Here is a 26,407-nt window from a genome sequence, read left to right on the forward strand (position 1 = left end):
TCTCTTATTGGCTGTGTATGACATAATCAGACCCCTGGCGTACGCTTTACAGGTCTCTTATTGGCTGTGTATGATGTAATCAGACCCCTGGCGTACGCTTTACAGGTCTCTTATTGGCTGTGTATGATGTAATCAGACCCCTGGCGTACGCTTTACAGGTCTCTTATTGGCTGTGTATGATGTAATCAGACCCCTGGCGTACGCTTTACAGGTCTCTTAGTGGCTGTGTAGGACATAATCAGACCCCTGGCGTACGCTTTACAGGTCTCTTAGTGGCTGTGTATGACATAATCAGACCCCTGGCGTACGCTTTACAGGTCTCTTATTGGCTGTGTAGGACATAATCAGACCCCTGGCATACGCTTTACAGGTCTCTTATTGGCTGTGTAGGACATAATCAGACCCCTGGCGTACGCTTTACAGGTCTCTTAGTGGCTGTGTATGACATAATCAGACCCCTGGCGTACGCTTTACAGGTCTCTTAGTGGCTGTGTAGGACATAATCAGACCCCTGGCATACGCTTTACAGGTCTCTTATTGGCTGTGTAGGACATAATCAGACCCCTGGCGTACGCTTTACAGGTCTCTTAGTGGCTGTGTATGACATAATCAGACCCCTGGCATACGCTTTACAGGTCTCTTAGTGGCTGTGTATGACATAATCAGACCCCTGGCGTACGCTTTACAGGTCTCTTAGTGGCTGTGTATGACATAATCAGACCCCTGGCGTACGCTTTACAGGTCTCTTAGTGGCTGTGTATGACATAATCAGACCCCAGGTCTCTTAGTGGCTGTGTAGGACATAATCGCTTTACGCAGGTCTCTTAGTGGCTGTGTATGACATAATCAGACCCCTGGCGTACGCTTTACAGGTCTCTTAGTGGCTGTGTATGACATAATCAGACCCCTGGCGTACGCTTTACAGGTCTCTTAGTGGCTGTGTATGACATAATCAGACCCCTGGCATACGCTTACAGGTCTCTTAGTGGCTGTGTATGACATAATCAGACCCCTGGCGTACGCTTTACAGGTCTCTTAGTGGCTGTGTAGGACATAATCAGACCCCTGGCGTACGCTTTACAGGTCTCTTAGTGGCTGTGTATGACATAATCAGACCCCTGGCGTACGCTTTACAGGTCTCTTAGTGGCTGTGTATGACATAATCAGTGGTGTACGCTTTACAGGTCTCTTAGTGGCTGTGTAGGACATGACATAATCAGACCCCTGGCGTACGCTTTACAGGTCTCTTAGTGGCTGTGTATGACATAATCAGACCCCTGGCATACGCTTTACAGGTCTCTTAGTGGCTGTGTATGACATAATCAGACCCCTGGTGTACGCTTTACAGGTCTCTTAGTGGCTGTGTATGACATAATCAGACCCCTGGGTCTCTTAGTGGCTGTGTATGATGTAATCAGACCCCTGGCATTTTACAGGTCTCTTAGTGGCTGTGTATGACATAATCAGACCCCAGGTCAGACCTCTTAGTGGCTGTGTATGACATAATCAGACCCCTGGCGTACGCTTTACAGGTCTCTTAGTGGCTGTGTATGACATAATCAGACCCCTGGTCTCTTAGTACGTGTATGACATAATCAGACCCAGGTCTCTTAGTGGCTGTGTATGACATAATCAGACCCCTGGCGTACGCTTTACAGGTCTCTTAGTGGCTGTGACATAATCAGACCCCTGGCGTACGCTTTACAGGTCTCTTAGTGGCTGTGACATAATCAGACCCCTGGCGTACGCTTTACAGGTCTCTTATTGGCTGTGTAGGACATAATCAGACCCCTGGCATACGCTTTACAGGTCTCTTAGTGGCTGTGTAGGACATAATCAGACCCCTGGCGTACGCTTTAAGGTCTCTTAGTGGCTGTGTACATAATCAGACCCCTGGCGTACGCTTTACAGGTCTCTTAGTGGCTGTGTAGGACATAATCAGACCCCTGGCGTACGCTTTACAGGTCTCTTAGTGGCTGTGTAGGACTTAGTGGCTGTGGTCTCTTAGTGGCTGTGTGGGACATAATCAGACCCCTGGCGTACGCTTTACAGGTCTCTTAGTGACCCCTGCTGTGGTCTCTTAGTGGCTGTGTATGACATAATCAGACCCCTGGCGTACGCTTTACAGGTCTCTTAGTGGCTGTGTATGATAATCAGACCCCTGGCGTACGCTTTACAGGTCTCTTAGTGGCTGTGTATGACATAATCAGACCCCTGGCATACGCTTTACAGGTCTCTTAGTGGCTGTGTATGACATAATCAGACCCCTGGCGTACGCTTTACAGGTCTCTTAGTGGCTGTGACTAATCAGACCCCTGGCGTGGTCTCTTAGTGGCTGTGACATAATCAGACCCCTGGCATACGCTTTACAGGTCTCTTAGTGGCTATTCAGACCCCTGGCATACGCTTTACAGGTCTCTTAGTGGCTGTGACATAATCAGACCCCTGTAGTCTCTTAGTGACTCTGTACTTAATCAGACCCCTGGCGTACGCTTTACAGGTCTCTTAGTGGCTGTGTAGGACATAATCAGACCCCTGGCGTACGCTTTACAGGTCTCTTAGTGGCTGTGTAGGACATAATCAGACCCCTGGCATACGCTTTACAGGTCTCTTAGTGGCTGTGTATGACATAATCAGACCCCTGGCATACGCTTTACAGGTCTCTTAGTGGCTGTGTAGGACATAATCAGACCCCCTGGCATACGCCCCTTTACAGGTCTCTTAGTGGCTGTGTATGACATAATCAGACCCCTGGCATGTGTACGCTTTACAGGTCTCTTATTGGCTGTGTAGGACATAATCAGACCCTGGCATACGCTTTACAGGTCTCTTAGTGGCTGTGTATGATGTAATCATAATCAGGTCTCTTAGTGGCTGTGTATGACCCTGGCGTACGCTTTACAGGTCTCTTAGTGGCTGTGACATAATCAGACCCCTGGCTACGCTTTACAGGTCTCTTAGTGGCTGTGTAGGACATAATCAGACCCCTGGCGTACGCTTTACAGGTCTCTTAGTGGCTGTGTAGGACATAATCAGACCCCTGGCATACGCTTTACAGGTCTCTTAGTGGCTGTGTATGACATAATCAGACCCCTGGCGTACGCTTTACAGGTCTCTTAGTGGCTGTGTATGATGTAATCAGACCAGGTCTCTTAGTGGCTGGCGTAATCGCTTTTACAGGTCTCTTAGTGGCTGTGTATGACATAATCAGACCCCTGGCGTACGCTTTACAGGTCTCTTAGTGGCTGTGACATAATCAGACCCCTGACATAATCAGACCCCTGGCGTACGCTTTACAGGTCTCTTAGTGGCTGTGTATGATGTAATCAGACCCCTGGCGTACGCTTTACAGGTCTCTTAGTGGCTGTGTATGACATAATCAGACCCCTGGCGTACGCTTTACAGGTCTCTTAGTGGCTGTGACTAATCAGACCCCTGGCGTATGGTCTCTTACTGTAATCAGACCCCTGGCGTACGCTTTACAGGTCTCTTAGTGGCTGTGTATGATGTAATCAGACCCCCCCTGGCATACGCTTTACAGGTCTCTTAGTGGCTGTGTATGACATAATCAGACCCCTGGCATACGCTTTACAGGTCTCTTATTGGCTGTGTATGATGTAATCAGACCCCTGGCATACGCTTTACAGGTCTCTTATTGGCTGTGTATGACATAATCAGACCCCTGGCGTACGCTTTACAGGTCTCTTAGTGGCTGTGTATGACATAATCAGACCCCTGGCGTACGCTTTACAGGTCTCTTAGTGGCTGTGTATGACATAATCAGACCCCTGGCATACGCTTTACAGGTCTCTTAGTGGCTGTGTATGATGTAATCAGACCCCTGGCGTACGCTTTACAGGTCTCTTAGTGGCTGTGTATGACATAATCAGACCCCTGGCGTACGCTTTACAGGTCTCTTAGTGGCTGTGACATAATCAGACCCCTGGCGTGGCTGTGACATAATCAGACGGCTTTACAGGTCTCTTAGTGGCTGTGTATGATGTAATCAGACCCCTGGCATACGCTTTACAGGTCTCTTAGTGGCTGTGTATGACATAATCAGACCCCTGGCGTACGCTTTACAGGTCTCTTAGTGGCTGTGTATGACATAATCAGACCCCTGGCATACGCTTTACAGGTCTCTTATTGGCTGTGTATGATGTAATCAGACCCCTGGCGTACGCTTTACAGGTCTCTTAGTGGCTGTGACATAATCAGACCCCTGGCGTACGCTTTACAGGTCTCTTAGTGGCTGTGTAGGACATAATCAGACCCCTGGCATACGCTTTACAGGTCTCTTAGTGGCTGTGACATAATCAGACCCCTGGCGTACGCTTTACAGGTCTCTTAGTGGCTGTGTATGACATAATCAGACCCCTGGCATACGCTTTACAGGTCTCTTAGTGGCTGTGTATGACATAATCAGACCCCTGGCATACGCTTTACAGGTCTCTTAGTGGCTGTGTATGACATAATCAGACCCCTGGCATACGCTTTACAGGTCTCTTATTGGCTGTGTATGACATAATCAGACCCCTGGCATACGCTTTACAGGTCTCTTATTGGCTGTGTATGACATAATCAGACCCCTGGCATACGCTTTACAGGTCTCTTAGTGGCTGTGTATAATCAGACCCCTGGCGTACGCTTTACAGGTCTCTTAGTGGCTGTGTATGACATAATCAGACCCCTGGCGTACGCTTTACAGGTCTCTTAGTGGCTGTGTATGACATAATCAGACCCCTGGCGTACGCTTTACAGGTCTCTTAGTGGCTGTGTATGACATAATCAGACCCCCCTGGCGTACGCTTTACAGGTCTCTTAGTGGCTGTGTATGGACATAATCAGACCCCTGGCGTACGCTTTACAGGTCTCTTAGTGGCTGTGTATGACATAATCAGACCCCTGGCGTACGCTTTACAGGTCTCTTAGTGGCTGTGTAGGACATAATCAGACCCCTGGCATACGCTTTACAGGTCTCTTAGTGGCTGTGTAGGACATAATCAGACCCCTGGGTAAGTACGCTTTACGCTCTTACAGGTCTCTTAGTGGGCTGTGTATGACATAATCAGACCCCTGGCGTACGCTTTACAGGTCTCTTAGTGGCTGTGTATGACATAATCAGACCCCAGGCGTACGCTTTACAGGTCTCTTAGTGGCTGTGTATGGTACATAATCAGACCCCTGTACGCTTTACAGGTCTCTTATTGGCTGTGTACATAATCAGACCCCTGGCATACGCTTTACAGGTCTCTTAGTGGCTGTGTAGGACATAATCAGACCCCTGGCGTACGCTTTACAGGTCTCTTAGTGGCTGTGTATGACATAATCAGACCCCTGGCATACGCTTTACAGGTCTCTTAGTGGCTGTGTAGGACATAATCAGACCCCTGGCGTACGCTTTACAGGTCTCTTAGTGGCTGTGTATGACATAATCAGACCCCTGGCGTACGCTTTACAGGTCTCTTAGTGGCTGTGTATGACATAATCAGACCCCTGGTGTACGCTTTACAGGTCTCTTAGTGGCTGTGTAGGACATAATCAGACCCCTGGCGTACGCTTTACAGGTCTCTTAGTGGCTGTGTAGGACATAATCAGACCCCTGGCGTACGCTTTACAGGTCTCTTAGTGGCTGTGTAGGACATGACCCCTGGTCTCTTAGTGGCTGTGTATGACATAATCAGACCCCTGGCGTACGCTTTACAGGTCTCTTAGTGGCTGTGTAGGACATAATCAGACCCCTGGCGTACGCTTTACAGGTCTCTTAGTGGCTGTGTAGGACATAATCAGACCCCTGGCGTACGCTTTACAGGTCTCTTAGTGACTGTGTAGGACATAATCAGACCCCTGGCGTACGCTTTACAGGTCTCTTAGTGGCTGTGTATGATGTAATCAGACCCCTGGCATACGCTTTACAGGTCTCTTAGTGGCTGTGTAGGACATAATCAGACCCCTGGTGTACGCTTTACAGGTCTCTTAGTGGCTGTGTATGATGTAATCAGACCCCTGGCGTACGCTTTACAGGTCTCTTAGTGGCTGTGTATGATGTAATCAGACCCCTGGCATACGCTTTACAGGTCTCTTATTGGCTGTGTATGACATAATCAGACCCCTGGCATACGCTTTACAGGTCTCTTATTGGCTGTGTATGATGTAATCAGACCCCTGGCGTACGCTTTACAGGTCTCTTAGTGGCTGTGTATGATGTAATCAGACCCCTGGCATACGCTTTACAGGTCTCTTATTGGCTGTGTATGACATAATCAGACCCCTGGCGTACGCTTTACAGGTCTCTTATTGGCTGTGTATGATGTAATCAGACCCCTGGCATACGCTTTACAGGTCTCTTATTGGCTGTGTATGATGTAATCAGACCCCTGGCATACGCTTTACAGGTCTCTTAGTGGCTGTGTAGGACATAATCAGACCCCTGGCGTACGCTTTACAGGTTTCCCAAGGGAGCGAGGGGTTATCTGTTGATTGAGAGTTAATAGAGAAAAATGCTTTAAACTCTGTAATAAAATATGATGTGAAAATGTATTCTTTTAACGCTGAGTTTATATTTTATATTTGAGATTATTCAAGTAGCCACCCTTTGCCTTGACACCTTTGCACACTCTTGGCATTCTCTCACCCAGCTTCAAGAAATAAAATAAATACAAAATTCACCTGGCATGCTTTTCCAACAGACTTGAAGGAGTTCCCACATATGCTTGTTGGCTGCTTTTCCTTCACTCTGCGGTCCAACTCATCCCAAACCATCTCTATTGGGTTGAGGTCAGGTGATTGTGGAGGCCTGGTCATCTGATGCAGCACTCATCACTCTCCTTCTTGGTCAAATAGCCCTTACACAGCCTGTAGGTGTGTTTTGGGTCATTGTTCTGTTGGAAAAACAAATGATAGTCCCACTAAGCGCAAACCAGATGTGATGAGGATGGTGCAGCAGGATGCTGTGGTAGCCATGCTGGCTAAGTGTGCCTTGAATTCTAAATAAATCACTGACAGTGTCAACAGCAAAGCACCCCCAGACATTCGCACCTCCTCCATGTTTCACGGTGGCAACCACACATGCGGAGATCATCCGTTCACCTACTCTGCATCTCACAAGGACACGACAGTTGGAAACAAAAATCTCAAATCTGACCAAAGGACAGATTTCCACCGGTCTAATGTCCATTGCTCGTGTTTCTTGGCCCAAGCAAGTCTCTTCTTCTTATTGGTGTCCTTTAGTAGTGGTTTATTTGCAGCAATTCGACCTTGAAGGCCTGATTCACGCAGTGTCCTCCTGAACAGTTGATGTTGAGATGTGCCTGTTATTTTAACTCTGAAGCATTTATTTGGGCTGCAATTTCTGAGGCTGGTAACTCTAATGAACTTATCCTCTGCGCATAGGTAACTCTGGGTCTTTCGATCCTGTGGCGGTCCTCATGAGAGTCAGGATTCATCATAGTGCTTGATGTTTTTTTGCAACTGCACTTGTAGAAACTTTCAAAGTTCTTGAAATTTTCCGGATTGACTGACCTTAATGTAATGATGGACTGTCGTTTCTCTTTGCTTATTTGAGCTGTTCTTGCCACAATATGGACTTGGTCTTTTACCGAATAGGGCTATCTTCTGTATACCCATCCCTAACTTGTCACAACTGATTTGGATCAAATGCATTAAGAAGAAAAGAAATTCCACAAATTAACTTTTAACAAGGCACACCTGTTAATTGAAAAGCATTCCAGGTGAAGCTGGTTGAGAGAATGCCAAGAGTGCAAAGCTGTCATCAAGGCAAAGGGTGTCTACTTTGAAGAATCTAAAATATATTTTGATTTGTTTAACAAACTTGGTTATGACATGATTCCATATGTATTATTTCATAGTTTTGATGTCTTCACTATTATTCTACATAGTAGAAAATAGTAAAAATAGAGAAAAACCCTGGAATGAGAATGTGTGTCAAATCTTTTAACTAGTAATGTATGTTAAAGTAATTGTCCTAACACTTTAGATGCGCTTTATTGAGCTCGTCTGACATGATGTAATGAACCAATGGAATAATCCAGGCAGACTCAATTAAATACTATTTGAACCCTGGTGTGATATTACTCTGTCTGTGTCCAGGTTATGGGATGGCAGGGGACCTGAAGTGTCTTCTGGCCACATGGGCCCAGTTCTCTGAGGAACCTCTGAAGATGGAAGGAGTGCTGGATCTACTCAACGTGCACCAACAGGTACAGTACACTTCACCTCAGACCCACCTGGTCTCCTGTAGCGTGATGGCCCTAGAGAGTGTTATGTACATACGGTATATCTGACCAAACATGACCAAGAGCATCTGAGTATTTTCACTATCTAGCTGCAAGTTTGAGGCACGGTCATAACTACAATCAAGTTCTTCTGGGGGTATAGATTTGTATTTTTAGATGGTAGGCTATTTATATTTTTATATTTTGGGGCGGCAGGGTAGCCTAGTGGTTAGAGCGCTGGTCTAGTAACCGAAAGGTTGCAAGTTCAAATCCCCGAGCTGACAAGGTACAAATCTGTCGTTCTGCCCCTGTGGCAGTTAACCCACTGTTCCGAGGCTGTCAGGCTAAGGGCTGTTCTCAAGCACAACGCAACGCGGAGTGCCTGGACACAGCCCTTAGCTGTGGTATATTGGCTATATATCACAAACCCCCCAAAGTGCCTTATTGCTTTTATAAACTGGTTAGTAACTTAATTAGAGCAGTAAAAAATAAATGTTTTGTCATGCCTGTGGTGTGTATATATATATATATACGGTCTGATATACACGGCTGTCAGCCAATCAGCATTCAGGGCTCGAACCACCCAGTTTATAATATAAGATTATATAAAAACAGGCTGTGTTACTACGGCATTGAAAATAGGCCTCCCCTGTTCTAAATGTGACCAGTATGCTGTATGATCCCTAGATGCAGCGTAGCACCAGCAGTCGTGGTAGCGGGGGACCTCGCGGTGTGCTGGTTGGGGAGGGCCCAGCAGAGAAGGGTCTCAGTCTCCTGGTCCAGCAGGTCCTGGGGAAGCCCCTAGATAAGATGGAACAGCTGTCTAACTGGGAGAGACGACCACTGAGGACGAGTCAGCTACGCTACGCCGGTAAACCCACACACACATTCTAGTACTGCTATGCAGGCACACACACATACCAACCGACCACTCCGGACCAGCCAGCTCTGCTACGGAGGTGTTCACACACACATACCAACTATGATCAGCCTGTTGTCATCTTCTTTACCATTCTCACTGTGCTCCAGAATGCCAGACACATCTCTCACGCTCTTTGTCTCTCCTTGTTCTCCTTTCTCTCTCGCTTGCCACTCTCTCTCTCACTCGCCGCTCTCTCTCATTCCTGCAAAGGCCAATTGAGGGAACTGAACTGGAGCCTCATTCCAATGTCCATACTTCATTTCATAGCTACTTCTTAGAATGCATGCCAAATATATGTCCTCATACTTCAGTAGTATCCTAGTGTAGACATTTTAAACGCTGTCTGTCTCTGAAGAGATAAAGGGACAGACGATACTATCTCTCTCTTTTGATCTTCGGTCTTATCTTTATAGCTCTCATCTCTTCATCTTTTATTTTTTCCAGTGTTTTTCTCTCACGCCTTCTCACGTCAATCTCCTCTCTCTCTCGCTTCTCTCTAAACCCCCTCTCTATCTCTCGCTCTCTCACCTTCCTCTCTCTCGTCTCTCTCTCACACACTCCTCTCTCTCGTCTCTCTCTCTCTCCTCTATCCCTCCTCTCACCATCACCTCTCTAGCTGTCGATGCATACTGCTTACTGGACGTCTACTCAGCCCTCTCTCGTGACCCAGCAAGCTTTGGGCTGCCACAGGACTTGTGCTCCATCTCCTCACTTCAGACGGAGAAGAGTAAAGAGGAGAAGAAGCGGAAAGAGGAGAAGAAGAAGCAGGCCCGGCGCCGAGGGGTCAGAGGCTAACTACAACTTCTTCACATTGACACCACTGTTGTTTTGTTTGGTTAAGGGTTAGCCAGGGTTGTCATGGCTACATTTTTTTTTTAAACATCAAGAAACTTGAATTCCAAGCGTGTTACTCCCTATAAAAGGTCAGGAAGTATCTCCCCATTTCAAAACATTTCTCTCTACTGAACACAACCCATGTTTAAAGCTTTCTCTGTAATATCAGGCACACCAGGAGTCAGACCCAACCCCAACCCTAGGCCCAGAGAAAAGCCCCCAGCTTGGGAAGGACAGTCAGAGTCCACTGCCCCCACGCATGGCTCCTCAACAACTGCGTGTGGTGTGTGACAACATGCTACAGGGTCTGGGGCGCTACCTGCGCTGTCTGGGGGTCGACGTGGTATTGCTGGAGAATACTGATGACCATAGGGTGGCTGCACAGGTAGGATAGACAGTAGGACAGATACACTGAGGCAGAAACCGGCTCAGATGATGACGCTAACTCTCTCTATTTTCTTCTGTTCCTCAGTTAGCCCAAGAAGACGGACGAGTCATACTCACCTGTGGTCAGCCATACCAGACAGTAAATATGAACTGCATGTTAGAGTGTGTCTCACGTCTGTTTTTGAGCAGGTTTCTGACAATACAGTTTGTATATGCGGAGTCAGGAGATGTTCAGCGTGTGTTTGTGTGTCTAGCTGAAGTCCCAGGTGGGAGAGGGTCGCTGCGTTGCGCTGGACTGCTCAGAGAAAGCCCGGGACCAGGCAATACGAGTCCTGAAACACTTCAACGTCCAGCCAACCCAGTCGGACATATTCAGCCGCTGTCAGGTCGGTCAACAGTGTGTGTGGGTGTGATCGTTTGTACTTGTGTGTGTGTGTGCCATGGTTTCTGTTAGGAAAGTTTGGCACTGGTCAAAGTGTCCGGCAAGATTTTAATTTACCGGATATTAGAGAAATTTACCAGATATTTACTTTCTAAGTTACTCTGCCATTTTGAAAGTAATGTCCACCCTGTCCTGGACTTTACCCAAATAAGTTTATAAAAAACACTGTCGTTGTTAGAATATTAACATCCCTAACAGAATTTGTGTTTATAAGCAGTTTGTAAGAATTTGACCCTTATTCTCTGCTAATCGACCTACACAGCTGATGGCCCATTGAATCTACACCTAAACTACACTATCTTACAATTTGTAAGATTTTATTGAGTTATAATTCGTATAAGAAATAAGTCAATTGAAATAAAATCATTAGGCCTTAATTTTTTTCATGTATTATTTATTTTAACAAGGCAAGTCAGTTAAGAACAAATTCTTATTTACAGTGACGGCCTTTACAATAACCTGGCTTGTTCAGGGGCAGAACGACAGATCTTTACCATGTCAGCTCGGGGATTCGATCTCGCAACATTTTGGTTACTGGTCCGACACGCGGCCCACTAGGCTACCTGCTGCCCCTAATCTATGAATTTCACGAGACTGTGAATACAGAGATGCATCTGTTGGTCACAAGGTAGGGGTTTGGATCAGAAAACCAGTCAGTATCTGGTCTGATAGCCATTTGCCTCATGCAGTTCCACACATCTCCTTCGCATAGAGTTGATCAGGCTGTTGATTGTGGCGTGTGGAATGTTGTCCCACTACTCTTCAATGGCTGTGTAGAGTTGCTGGATATTGGCTAATTGATTATCATATATTTGACTTTGAAGTTGGAGCACATTGACTGGTATTTCCATCAATGAATAAAAAGCATTGTTTTACCTTTTTTCCCTTCTCCTGGACAGTTTGACCCGTCAACAATTTTATTTATTAGCTTTTCATTTTTTGGGGGGGGGCTAAAAGCTGGCAATAACCAGCTGCGGAAACCCTGCTACGTGCGTATATGTGTGTATTTACTTACATTCATTTTCACATGGACGGTTTCATAATTTCTGTCTCACTTTGAAGATGATAATCTACATAATGAAATAATTAGATAGAACACACCTTATTTCCAGGTCACTTCCTGTTCAAAACATCATGTGACTGTGGTTGTGCATTATGTCATCATAGACTTGTTTACATTATTCTTTAAGTATTATACCTAAAGAATAATGTATTATACCATCACGGCAACTGTTGAACAAGGGTGTGGAACTCTTATGAACATAAACAACAGAAACATATTGGTTGCTAGGGTGATGTGTACAGAATAAGCCAGCTCATGGTGGTTTTGTTTAATGTATTTGCCGTGAATGATAAACAGAAATACAGTTATGACGTGTTAACAGAGTCATTTGTCCAAGAGGATGTCCAGTACTATACAGTATCTCTAAGACACATGTCATGTCCTGGAATGGTGGAATGGAATTGAGTGTGTCAGGAAGTAGCAGAGGGATAGAGCGGCGCTGGAGACCAGTTTCCTGTAAATCATGATGTTTGAAGTGCCTGTGGTAATATCACTGGAACAATGGGATCTTTACTGTGTGCTGTAAACAGGAGGCGACTGCTGGGAACCGACAAGACAGACAGACGGACAGACAGACAGACTGAGCAGAGAGAGGGGTCAGCCACAGAGAGGAGGAGGAGGGCAGAGAGGAGGCGTAGGGAGACTGAGGAGGATGGGGGAGGAGGATGGGAGAAACTGAGTAGAATGGATGTAAAGCAGAGGAAGGTGAAAATATGCAGAAAGAGGATAAATGAGATTGATATGGAGAAAGTGAAATATGTAGACAGAGAGGAAAAAGAGATTTGAAAGAGAGAGCCCGAGAGAGGATGAAATGGAAAAGGTAGAGGGGGTAGAAAATACCAGAAAATAATGTTCAGACATGATTCATTAATAGCATAATCCCGTCAAGTCGTCTGTTAATTAGTTTATTTGTACTCTCATAACTACAGAAGTCCATCTCTTCATGTTCTATTGGGCCAGACCTATAATGTTTTGATGTTTTCTACTTTTAAGTGTGGGAAAATAAGATATGCTTCTTATCACAGTGCCGCCCAAAAATATTTTGACCCCTTGACTTTTTCCACATTTTGGTCTGTTACAGCCTTATTCTAAAATGGATTAAATTGTTTTGTTTTTTTCTCCCTCAATCTACTCACAATACCCCATAATGGCAAAGCAAAAACAGGTTTTTAGAAATGTTTGCAAAATGTGTAAATACACAACAACCAGCCAGTCAAGCCAGCCAGTCAGACTACAGGACATATTTTAGACCAGACCTGGGTGTTCTGACCTCCGAGGTGTTGTCTCCTTCCCAAATGTGTCTTTGACCTCCCGTAAAGTCTTAACTCCTGACTGACTGACTGACTGACTGACTGACTGACTGACTGACTGACTACTGGACAAGTATTTCCCTCCTCAATGCCTCCAGCCACCATTTGTCCAAGGCAGTTTGCCTCAAATAGTTCTGTCTCTGACCGCACTGCTTTTTCTAACCCATACGGTATCTGTGGAATCGAGAGGACCTTAGTTTAGTTTAAGAGTTGGTTTGTGGTCTGAAATATGTTACATTGCTGCTGGAGACTCATGAAAAGCTGCTACACAAAACCACTGTCTTAAATTAAGCCAAGTGAGCAGCTTTCTTGTTCTGATCAAAAGATACAATAGACTGAAATAAATACACACTTAAACTCCAGTTTCTTGTGTAACGTAGGCCATTGACAAACCACTTCTATATAGTCAGTGGTGAAACAGAGAAGGGAAAGGGTAGGTTAAGTCATGTGAAGGCATGCGTGATACGACGGGGCAGAGGGGCTCATATTGGGAAGGAAGGGTGCGTGTCTGAGCTCTCGTAGGCACCCCTGGGGCTGGGGGTGTGTTGAAAGCCCACCCAGGGGATGTTAACCCCTTTGTTATCTGATTGTAAAGTCTTTTGATTAGCTTTGTGGTGGGTGTCTTTTTCTTGACCAGGCCTCAACTCCCACGTACACACACTCACCCTCACACACGAGCACGCACGGACACACACACAGTGGATGGGTGTCTTTCTTGACCAGCCTCAACTCAGACCCCTCCCCCTTTCTGCTCCCCCGTTCCCCCTGAAAGCCTCTCTCTCTGGGAGGCACTAGAGGTCATTCCTGGTCGTGGACCTCCTCTATAGCCCCTGTGTGGCCCATTGATACACAGCCTGACCACAGCCTGAGAAAAGACCATGTCATTTATAATCCTCTCTCTCTCTCTCGCTCTTTTTCTGTCTCTCCTCTCCACTCACTTGTCTTTGACTGTTTTGAAGTTGTGTGTGCGAATGTGAGATTGGATTCCATTTTGCTTCTCTAAAAGCTGACCTTTCTACCACAGTCTTTACAAACACAGCGATAATTCCCAACTCTGACTCTCTTCAGCAGGACTTTCATCCAAATGACACAACAGTATTTAGTGAAACGACCACTCTAACAACTGGGAGAAAGGGGTAGACTAGCTCTCTGTAACAGTAGTTTCTGAGATGAACTCAGCATGTGCTTAGATCAGATAATTGTTTCAGTTTGCCAGCCTTTGGTCTCTGTATAGCCAGACATGTATGTTTTTGTAGACCCTCTTATCCAGAGCGGCTAACAATAGTGAGTTCATACTGGTCCCCCGTGGGTATCGAACCCACAACCCTGGCATTACAAACGCCACGCTCTACCTACTGAGCTACACCTGGCCAGACCTCAACAATATAACCAAGGCTCTCAGGAAGGGCTGGTGGGTTACTCATAGAAATCATCTGGGATTCCTACAGTAACAGAACGACAGAGTCCATTCCAGACCGAAGGTTGAGCAAATAAGTCACTGAGCACTGCACTACCGTCACTCTAGCTGTCAAATATCACTGAGCACTGCACTACCGTCACTCTAGCTGTCAAATATCACGGAGCACTGCACTACCGTCACTCTAGCTGTCAAATATCACGGAGCACTGCACTACCGTCACTCTAGGTGTCAAATATCACGGAGCACTGCACTACCATCACTCTAGCTGTCAAATATCACGGAGCACTGCACTACCGTCACTCTAGCTGTCAAATATCAAAATGTGTTTTATATCTTATCGCCTGAGACGAACAGTCCATTTAGTGCCCAACGTTCTACTCCAATGTCGTTAATGTAAACGCCTCGCATCATATTACTACAGTTGGTTTACCATTAACTTTACTGATAACTAAGTAGTGAATCATGAATTTATTCATATTATTGTGGACGCATGAGAGATTCAACTGTGTGTGTGTGTGTGTGTGTGTGTGTGTGTGGTGATTCTTATATACCAAGGAGGTTTCACTTCTGTTCTGCTGACCTTATTTATCCTTTTAGATATCTGTAGAATTGACCCTTGACGTGCCCATATCATTTTAATCTCTGAGCTCCTTCCGCTCCCTGACTTCCATGAAGGGGATAGGTGGATAGAGTTATGTTCACAGTCCGCCACTCCCTCACCACCACTACCACCAGTGGAGGCTGCTGAGGGGAGAGGACGGCTTATAATAACGTCTGGAACAGAGTAAATGGAATGGCATCAAACCATGTGTTTGATACCATTCCACTGATTCCACTCCAGACATTATTATAAGCCGTCCTCTCCCCTCAGCAGCCTCCACTGGTGGTAGTGGTGGTGAGGGAGTGGCGGACTCTATTAGCTTGATAGTGGACTACTTTTGACCAGAGCCGTAGTGCACGAAGGTGTGTTTTGGGACGCAGAACTCTGACTCTACCGTACCCATCCCAATCTATATCTAGGACGGGGGTGGGCAGTTCCAGTCCTCCAGGGCCTGATTGGTGTCACAGTTTTGCCCCAGCTAACACACCTGACTCCAATCATCACCTAATCATGATCTTCAGTTTAGAATGCAATTTGATTAATCAGCTGTGTTTGCTAGGGAAGGAGAAGAAGTGTGACACCAATCAGGCCCTCGAGGACCAGAGTTGCCTACGCCTGATCTAGGGAATAAGGTGCATTTTGGGACGCAGACCTCTGACCCTGCTGTACCCTTCCCAATCTATATTTTCCGTTAAATGCATCAGATGTTTGCCCCGGACTTTAAAATAAATAAATAAATGAGATAGACATCTGCTTGCCCTGCCTAGCCCCAGCCCTAGACAGACGCAGCAGTGCAGAACTCAGGTTCCCACGGGCCACAGTGAGAGAAGTGAAAACAGCAACAGGAACTGCAACAGCGTGAGAGAGGGTGAGAGTAACAAACGAGTGAGGGATTGATAGTGAGAGAGAAAGGGAGAGATTGATAGTGAGAGAGAAAGGGAGCGACTGATAGTGAGAGGTGAGAGAGAAAGGGAGAGGTGAGAGAGAAAGGGAGAGGTGAGAGAGAAAGGGAGAGGTGAGAGAGAAAGGGAGAGGTGAGAGAGAAAGGGAGAGGTGAGAGAGAAAGGGAGAGGTGAGAGAGAAAGGGAGAGGTGAGAGAGAAAGGGAGAGGTGAGAGAGAAAGGGAGAGGTGAGAGAGAAAGGGAGAGGTGAGAGAGAAAGGGAGAGGTGAGAGAGAAAGGGAGAGGTGAGAGAGAAAGGGAGAGGTGAGAGAGAAAGGGAGAGGTGAGAGAGAAAGGGAGAGGTGAGAGAGAAAGGGAGAGGTGAGAGAGAAAGGGAGAGGTGAGAGAGAAAGGGAGAGGTGAGAGAGAAAGGGAGAGGTGAGAGAGAAAGGGAGAGGTGAGAGAGAAAGGGAGAGGTGAGAGAGAAAGGGAGAGGTGAGAGAGAAAGGGAGAGGTGAGAGAGAAAGGGAGAGGTGAGAGAGAAAGGGAGAGGTGAGAGAGAAAGGGAGAGGTGAGAGAGAAAGGGAGAAGTGATAGGTTAGAGAGAAGCGGGTGAGAGAGAGTGAAGAGAGATTTCTAGTGTGGGGGGAGGAAGATGGAGGGGAGAAGTACGAGAGAGAGAGAGAGAAAGAGAGGGAGGGAGAGGCGATTGGAGGACTCCGTGCTTTGAAATTTGATCTACAAAGAGGGCAATAGGCTGAGAGAGAAAAAGGAAGAATGTAAGAGGATGAGACAAGTTTTAAGTTTCTCTTCTCTGGGTGGGTGTGTGAAGTGTGTTACCCTTTACTGGGAGTGTGAGAGTGTATCTGTGTGTCAGAATCTGGGTTTGGCCTTGCCACACAATTAACACCTTATGCTCAATCACTTACACATACATACATACATACATACATACATACATACATACATACATACATACATACATACATACATACATACATACATACATACATACATACATACATACATACATACATACATACATACATACATACATACATACATACATACATACATACATACATACATACATACATACATACATACATACATACATACATACATACATACATACATACATACATACATACATACATACATACATACATACATACATACATACATACATACATACATACATACATACATACATACATACATACATACATACATACATACATACATACATACATACATACATACATACATACATACATACATACATACATACATACATACATACATACATACATACATACATACATACATACATACATACATACATACATACATACATACATACAGTGGGGCAAAAAAAGTATTTTGTCAGCCACCATTTGTGCAAGTTCTCCCACTTAAAAAGATGAGAGGCCTGTAATTTTCATCATAGGTCCACTTCAACTATGACAGACAAAATGAGAGAAAAAAATCCAGAAAATCACATTGTAGGATTTTTTATGAATTTATTTGCAAATTATGGTGGAAAATAAGTATTTGGTCAATAACAAAAGTATTTATCTCAATACTTTGTTATATACCCTTTGTTGGCAATGATAGAGAGTGCGACAGTCGAGAGCGATAGAGAGAGAGTGTGACAGTCTAGAGCGATAGAGAGAGTGCGACAGTCTAGAGCGATAGAGAGAGCGCAGACGATAGAGAGTCGAGAGCGATAGAGAGCGATAGAGAGAGAGAGTGAGTGCGACGAGTCTAGAGCGATAGAGAGTGCGACAGTCGAGAGAGAGCGACGGTAGAGAGAGCGATAGAGAGCGCGACGGTCGAGAGAGAGCGATAGAGAGCGCGACGGTCGAGAGAGAGCGATAGAGAGAGAGCGCGACGAGAGAGAGCGAGAGAGAGAGCGATAGAGAGCGCGACGGTCGAGAGAGAGCGATAGAGAGCGCGACGGTCGAGAGAGCGATAGAGAGCGCGACGGTCGAGAGAGCGATAGAGAGCGGACGGTCGAGAGAGAGCGATAGAGAGCGCGACGGTCGAGAGAGCGATAGAGAGCGCGACGGTCGAGAGAGAGCGATAGAGAGCGCGACGGTCGAGAGAGCGATAGAGAGCGCGATCGAGAGAGCGCGACGGTCGAGAGAGAGCGATAGAGAGCGCGACGGTCGAGAGAGAGCGAGAGAGAGCGCGGCGGTCGAGAGAGAGAAAGAGTGCGACGGTCGAGAGCGATAGAGAGTGCGACGGTCGAGAGAGAGCGATAGAGAGCGCGACGGTCGAGAGAGAGCGATAGAGAGCGCGACGGTCGAGAGAGAGCGATAGAGAGCGCGACGGTCGAGAGAGAGCGATAGAGAGCGCGACGGTCGAGAGAGAGCGATAGAGAGCGCGACGGTCGAGAGAGAGAGAGCGCGACGGTCGAGAGAGAGAGAGCGCGACGGTCGAGAGAGAGAGAGCGACGGTCGAGAGAGAGAGAGCGCGACGGTCGAGAGAGAGAGCGCGACGGTCGAGAGAGAGAGAGCGCGACGGTCGAGAGAGAGAGCGCGACGGTCGAGAGCGATAGAGAGAGAGCGTTGAGATTTTTGTTTATTTCACTTTTGTATATTATCCACCTCACTTGCTTTGGCAATGTTAACACATGTTTCCCATGCCAATAAAGCCCCTTGAATTGAATTGAATTGAGAGACCGCAACAGTCGAGAGTGATAGAGATTGACCGCGACAGTCGAGAGTGATAGAGAGAGACCGCGACATTCGAGAGTGAGAGAGAGAGACCGCGACAGTCGAGAGTGAGAGTGAGAGATACCGCGACAGTTGAGAGTGAGAGAGACCACGACAGTTGAGAGTGAGAGAGACCGCGACAGTTGAGAGTGAGAGAGACCGCGACAGTCGAGAGTGAGAGAGACCGCGACAGTCGAGAGTGAGAGAGAGACCGCGACAGTCGAGAGTGAGAGAGAGACAAGGCAAGAAGCGCATTCTATGCCATCAAAAGGAACATAAATTTCAACATACCAATTAGGATTTGGCTAAAAATACTTGAATCAGTCATAGAGCCCATACCTGACCACTGTGACTGACCCAAAATTAAGGAAAGCTTTGACTATGTACAGTGAACATAGCCTTGCTATTGAGAAAGGCCGCCGTAGGCAGACATGGCTCTCAAGAGAAGACAGGCTATGTCCTCACTGCCCACAAAATGAGGTGGAAACTGAGCTGCACTTCCTAACCTCCTGCCCAATGTATGACCATATTAGAGAGACATATTTCCCTCAGATTACACAGATCCACAAAGAATTCGAAAACAAATCCAATTTTGATAAACTCCCATATCTACTGGGTGAAATTCCACGGTGTGCCATCACAGCAGCAAGATTTGTGACCTGTTGCCACGAGAAAAGGGCAACCAGTGAAGAACAAACACCATTGTAAATACAACCCATATTTATGCTAATTAATTTTTCCCTTGTATACCTTAACCATTTGTACATTGTTAAAACACTGTATACATATAATATGACATTTGTAATGTCTTTATTGTTTTGAAACTTCTGTATGTGTAATGTTTACTGTTAATTTTTGTTTATTTCACTTTATATATTCACTTTATATATTATCTACCTCACTTGCTTTGGCAATGTTAACACGTTTCCCATGCCAATAAAGCCCTTGAATTGAATTGAGAGAGACCGTGACAGTCGAGAGAGAGCGCGACAGTCGAGTGATAGAGAGAGCGCGACAGTCGAGTGATAGAGAGAGTGCGACAGTCGAGTGATAGAGAGAGCGCGACAGTCGAGTGATAGAGAGAGTGCGACAGTCGAGTGATAGAGAGAGCGCGACAGTCAAGTGATAGAGAGAGAGCACAACAGTTGAGCGTGTGAAAGTGGAGAGGGAGAGAGCACAGGAGAAAGTCGAGAGCATGTGAAGTTTTATAGAGAGCGCGTGAAAGTCGAGAGGAAAATCCTCTATAGAGAGAGGCTGCAGTTAGTGAACCTGTGCATCTTCATGGTGACTGCTGTCCCATGTTCAAGTTGATTCTCGCTTCTGTCTGTCTGTCCTGTAAGACCATAGAGTCTCAGGAAGAGAAGCGGGCTGATGTTGACATCCCTGGATGAGCCATAAGATGAGCTGTCTGTCAGCAGCCTCTGGTCTGAAAGGAACCACGTCTCCTCTGTTTTCTCAGTCCTTTTGGCCTGGGGATCACATAGTACAAGGATGACACCTCTAGGTGTGTGTGAACCGCTTGTCTGTGTGTGTGACTGTGTGTGTGAGAGAGGCCGTTCCATGCAGGTCACCTTACACGGTGAGCCAGAATGACGGACTTTGTGTGTCTTGGTGTGAGAGACTGTGACTGTGTGTGAGGACGGACCCCGGGGTTGGCGTGCTCAAGGACACTTCATTAAAGATCCTAGGGATCGTTTTAGAGTTAATAATCTGGCCACCGCTTCCTGTTCACACCCCTCCCTCCCCCATCTCCCCCACACTGGGCCCTCTAGCTCTCCCTCTCTCTCTGATTCAGATTAGCCGTGGCGAGGAATCCGGAGCACCTGGCTGCTGGAATGTCCTGTTTGTCTTTGCTCTGTTTGTGCTTTTGTACGCTGTGTTTTGATTGGCTGGCTGGCATTTGTGTGCGTGCGTGCGTGTGTGTGTGTGTGTGTGTGTGTGTGTGTGTGTGTGTGTGTGTGTGTGAGCGAGAGACTGCCTGCGAAAGGTCTTGGGCTGGCCTGATGTGTCCCATTGTCTGGGAGCCAAGCTGCTTCCTGTCCTGCTTTCTCCTGTAGCCAGACCAGAGAGGTGTGTGAGAGAGGGGGAGGGGGGACCCTCAATGGGACTTTTCCTCCAAACACCAATACAATGAAGTAGTGCGTAATTTCCGCTGTACCCCCCCCCCCCCCATCTTTATAACACACACACTGCTTCTCATGCACTCAATATTGAACCTATATTATTCCACCAGTTGCTCTGAGCTCTTTCTCCATTTCTAGAATGGACTCTCCTCTCTAGCCTACATTGTTCTGACTTACTGTTCCTGGTGTTCTGTGTAGTAGTCAGTTGCGTGTCTGTGTGTGTTCTGAGTTGTAGTCATGTTGTAATGTATTAAACTACAGTGAGTGTTGGGGTCTGACACGGTCTAAATGGAAAAGGTCTGACTAAGGGGCCAATGTGTGGCCTTCAGCAAAATAATGACAGATTGAGAGAGATGGAGGAGGAGAGAGAGGATGGAGGAGGGAGAGGGGGGGGGCAGTTGGAGAGAGGGGGAGCTTTTGGAGAGAGGGGGAGCTTTTGGAGAGAGGGGGAGCAGTTGGAGAGAGGGGGAGCAGTTGGAGAGAGGGGGAGCAGTTGGAGAGAGGGGAGTAGTTGGAGGGAGGGAGAGGGGGTGAGCAGTTGGAGAGAGCAGTTGGGGAGAGCAGTTGGAGAGAGCGAGGGGGAGCAGTTGGAGAGAGCGAGGGGGAGCAGTTGGAGAGAGCGAGGGGGAGCAGTTGGAGAGAGCGAGGGGGAGCAGTTGGAGAGGGGGAGGGGGAGCAGTTGGAGAGAGCGAGGGGGAGCAGTTGGAGAGAGCGAGGGGGAGCAGTTGGAGAGAGCGAGGGGGAGCAGTTGGGGAGAGAGGGGGGGGGGGGGCAGTTGGGGGAGAGAGCGCAGTTGGGGAGAGAGAGAGGGGGGGAGCAGTTGGAGAGAGGGGGGGCAGTTAGAGAGAGAGAGGGGGGAGAGAGGGGGGGAACAGTTGGGGAGAGGGAGAGAGGGGGGGAGCAGTTGGAGAGAGGGAGAGGGGGGGCAGTTGGAGAGAGGGGGAGGGCAGTTGGAGAGAGGGGGAGCAGTTGGGTAGAGAGGTGGGGAGCAATTAGATGGAGGGATAAAATATGGAGAGCGAGCAAGAGACAGAGGAAATATGAATTCCTGCTGTGTGGTGATGTCATGAGAACTGGCCCAGGGCAGACAGAGCTGTTTATGTTCTCCAGAGTAGAAACCGCTCTGGGGGTAGGGTGGGGTGGGGTCACTTTTTTGCACCCGCAGCACAGGGAGAGAGCCGAGCAGTGTGCATTCTCAGAACGGAGCGGAGGGAACACCAACAAGGAACTTAGTCATAGCCTACAGTAGCTAGCTAGCAGGTGTGTGTCTGTAAATGCAACGACCCCAAATATACATCCTGCAATATCAACTAACCAGGCTTCTAGAGCTGCCTGGCATTCTCTCCAGTTATAGTAATACTATGCCACTTGTTTTATCCAGAGACTCACTAGTAGTTTAGGGCTGTCTCTGACTAAAAAAATATATACTGGCCGACCGAAAGCCGTCTGTTCTTTAGATCAATAAATTGGTTGAAAATGTTAAAGATGTATTTTTCCATATATAGAGACATCCGATGTGTTTTAATAAAATCACCTATTTTTTAAATTGAATTGTTTTATTTAACCTTTATTTAACTATGCAAGTCAGTTAAGAACAAATTCTTATTTACAATGACGGCAACGACGCTGGGCCAATTGTGCGCCGCCCTATGGGACTGCCCCAGGTGGCATTGAGCTTGTCTGATGCTTTACGCTTACGGTCTTGATGAAATAAGACAAATGCCTCCGATGACACCAGAGATCTAGATAACCAGAAGAAAAAAACCTTCAACTGACTCAACTATTCTCCTCCTGCTGGCTTTCACAGATTCGGCCACTCAGTGTCCAGGCCTGGAGCTCTGCCACTCAGTGTCTTTCACAGATTCGGCCACTACTCTCCTGAAGTTGCCGGTAAAAGGCCACACGAAGAGTCAGCAACCTTTCATGTTGAATGACCATTTATCTTACCATTTCTACCGATCTGCATGCCAGTTATGATTTTCATATACACATTTTCATGGAACAGTTATATTTACTTTATAATAACGTATCTCAAAACCATGTGGTTAATCAAAATTATATCCAAATCGAAATGAAAATGATACAAACCTAAAAAAGTTACTTATTTTGCCATTGCCAACAATGTACAAATAACCTCTACATAAAGCCAACAAATAAAAGCATTGCATCCTGCAGGTAGAAAATATCCTGATTTAAAAATAAATGTCCTTTTAAATCATATTGGCCACACATGGCCTGTCTGCAACCAACTTGAAACATTGTATCAACTATTAACTTGGGTCTGGCCTGAAGCTTGAGCTACTGAACTGAACTTGGGCCAGTGAGCTTGGGACAGACACAGCTGTAGGCTATTTACGCAAGGGATAAGAAGCTCACCGGAGCAGAGTGCTGACACCTCAAATGTTCTACTGCTTGAGCTCCTGTTCCTCTTTATAGAATATTAGCTCAAAAGTATTGAGGAGCTCCTGCACCTAAATATAAACAGTACTAGCACCCAAAATGAGTACCGGAACATATTTCAGTTCAAGTCAAGCACTGATGAGAAGTAATCAGATAGGCCTATTTTATGACTTTTCCACTGAATCAGAGAATAGCATTTTCCCCTTTCACTCTGAGTTGTTATCGAAAGGGAGAGAGCTGGGAAGATTTTTCTAATTGATTGAGGAACTATTGTTATTCTCAATGTTTGTAAAAACGGACTTTGTTTGCTTGCTGTTTGAGGTGAAGAAAACATTACTTTAGGAAGCTCCATAGGTCATTAGTGGTGTCGCGTAAAGCCAATCAGAAATACTATCAGATCCCCAAATAGGCACCTTTACATTGCATTCGGAAAGTATTCAGACCCCTTTACTTTTCCACTTTTCGTTACGTTACAGCCTTATTCTAAAATGTATTAAATAGTAATTTTCCTCATCAGTCTACACACAATACCCTAGAATGACACAGCAATTTTTTTTTTTTTATGTTTGCAAATTTATTTAAAAAAAGAAACAGATCATATTTACATAAGTATTCAGACCCTTTACTCAGAACTTTGTTGAAGCACCTTTGGCAGTGATTACAACCTCGATTCTTCTTGGGTATGACGCTACAAGCTTGGCACAACTGTATTTGGGGAGTTTCTCCCATTCTTCTCTGCAGATCCTCTCAAGCTTTGTCAGGTTGGATGGGGGGTGTCGCTGCACAGTTATTTTCAGGTCTCTTCAGGGATGTTCGATCGGGTTCAAGTCTGGGTTCTGGCTGGGCCACTCAAGGACATTCAGAGACTTGTCCCGAAGCCACTCCTGCATTGTCTTGGCTGTGTGCTTAGGGTTGTTGTCCTATTGGAAGGCGAACCTTCACCCCAGTCTGAGCTTGTAGCGTCATACCCACGAAGACTTGAGGCTGTAATCGCTGCCAAAAGTCTGTCAACAAAATCACGAGTAAAGAGTCTGAATACTTTTTAAATTGTTCTAAAAAACAGTTTTGCTTTGTCATTATGGGGTATTGTGATGTCATTATGGGGTATTGTGATGTCATTATGGGGTATTGTGATGTCATTATGGGGTATTGTGTGTAGATTGAGGGGGGGAAAACAATGTAATCCATTTTAGAATAAGGCTGTAACGTAACAAAATGTGTGAAAAGTCCTGAATACTTCCCGACTGCATTGTATATATATTTGTTACTGCTCGACTACAACACTCTCGGTCGACCAACAGCCGAACGAACAAACAATTGACCAGTTGAGGTCTGCCCTAGTACAGAGAATACAATACACGTTTAGGTATGTGTAAATGATCCCTGCAGGAATTGAACCCACAACCGTGGCGTTGCTAGCGTTTGACTCACACCGGGATAGTTAATTGAACCCACAACCGTGGCGTTGCTAGCGTTTGACTTATATACATATACAGTCTTCAGTTTAAAAACTTGCTTTTTTTCATTCAATGTTGGAATAAAAATACAGTTCCTAATTCAGTTTAAAGACCCTAAAAGCCAAAACACAATCAAAACAAACTGCAAATGCATCCAATGCGTTTGTAGATTCACAAGCTTGATGTAGTTATTGCGTGCTAGGAATATGGGACCAAAGAATAAAGGTTTGGTAAGTTACATTTTTCCAAATACTTCAAAGTGGGGTACTAGATCTATACAGGGCTTTCATTAGTAAATGGTTAATCAGGTGTATGAAAATACCCTCAAATATAAGTTTATATTCTGTACTTTTGCGCTCAAATCCAAAATGTAGTATAGAGTCAAATTTTGAGCATCGCTGTCCAAATACACATGTAGGGAAGTGTACATTGTGCAGAGACAGACAGAATTTCCATTACAGCATTACAGAAGTGGTGGGACTTTTTAGTGGAGGTGTAGAGGTGTCTGTGTGCTTCTTTCTGTTGACGTGTTTAGTCTCCTTGACTCAATGTTATTGATGCATCTCAACTGGTTGTGTCTAGTACTTTTACACTAGTTACCACCAATAAACTTTGATTTGATTTGACTGTGTTGGGTCTCTTGGTCTGTGTTGGGTCTCTTGGTCTGTGTTGGGTCTCTTGGTCTGTGTTGGGTCTCTTGGTCTGTGTTGGGTCTCTTGGTCTGTGTTGGGTCTCTTGGTCTGTGTTGGGTCTCCTGGTCTGTGTTGGGTCTCCTGGTCTGTGCTGGGTCTCCTGGTCTGTGCTGGGTCTCCTGGTCTGTGCTGGGTCTCCTGGTCTGTGCTGGGTCTCCTGGTCTGTGCTGGGTCTCCTGGTCTGTGCTGGGTCTCCTGGTCTTGTCCCCAGTGTGCTGGTCTCTCGCTGCTTGGTCTCTGGTAATATAGCTTGTGTAAACATAACATGACAGGCATTTAAAGAAATTGCTTTCAGGTCATAGTGTAAGAGGGACATTAAGAAGAGATGTGGATTCCTCATACACGCACACACTCTCACACAGAGACACCCACACACACTCACACAGAGACACCCACACACACAGAGACACCCGCACACACACACTGTGCAGGAGAATGTTGACTGTGTAAGCAGCACCAGGGTTTAGACTCACGCTGTTCCCTGAGGAGACCACAGCACTAGTGCTGAGTGATTAACCGAGAGTCCACGCTGATCCCTGAGACCCCCAGCACTAGTGCTGAGTGATTAACCGAGAGTCCACGCTGTTCCCTGAGGAGACCCCCAGCACTAGTGCTGAGTGATTAACCGAGAGTCCACGCTGTTCCCTGAGGAGACCCCCAGCACTAGTGCTGAGTGATTAACCGAGAGTCCACGCTGTTCCCTGAGGAGACCCCCAGCACTAGTGCTGAGTGATTAACCGAGAGTCCACGCTGTTCCCTGAGGAGACCCCTGCACTAGTGCTGAGTGATTAACCGAGAGTGCTGAGACCCCCAGCACTAGTGCTGAGTGATTAACTGAGAGTCCACGCTGTTCCCTGAGGAGACCCCCAGCACTAGTGCTGAGTGATTAACCGAGAGTCCACGCTGTTCCCTGAGGAGACC

General features: G+C 46.3%; 1 protein-coding gene across 2 annotated transcripts in view; it reads left to right on the plus strand.

The window, feature by feature from the left end:
* Positions 1-26,407, plus strand: part of exd3 (exonuclease 3'-5' domain containing 3) — a 67,878-nt gene that overhangs the window by 15,740 nt on the left and 25,731 nt on the right. For both annotated transcript variants that reach the window (XM_064977421.1, XM_064977422.1), the window contains exons 14-19: positions 8,110-8,219; positions 8,922-9,105; positions 9,773-9,939; positions 10,160-10,375; positions 10,463-10,516; positions 10,632-10,763. In XM_064977421.1, the coding sequence (XP_064833493.1) occupies positions 8,110-8,219; positions 8,922-9,105; positions 9,773-9,939; positions 10,160-10,375; positions 10,463-10,516; positions 10,632-10,763 (863 nt within the window). The remainder of the gene's footprint in view (positions 1-8,109; positions 8,220-8,921; positions 9,106-9,772; positions 9,940-10,159; positions 10,376-10,462; positions 10,517-10,631; positions 10,764-26,407) is intronic.

This window comes from Oncorhynchus masou, chromosome 11 (genome assembly GCF_036934945.1).
Source record: "Oncorhynchus masou masou isolate Uvic2021 chromosome 11, UVic_Omas_1.1, whole genome shotgun sequence".
Classification (NCBI taxonomy): domain Eukaryota; kingdom Metazoa; phylum Chordata; class Actinopteri; order Salmoniformes; family Salmonidae; genus Oncorhynchus; species Oncorhynchus masou.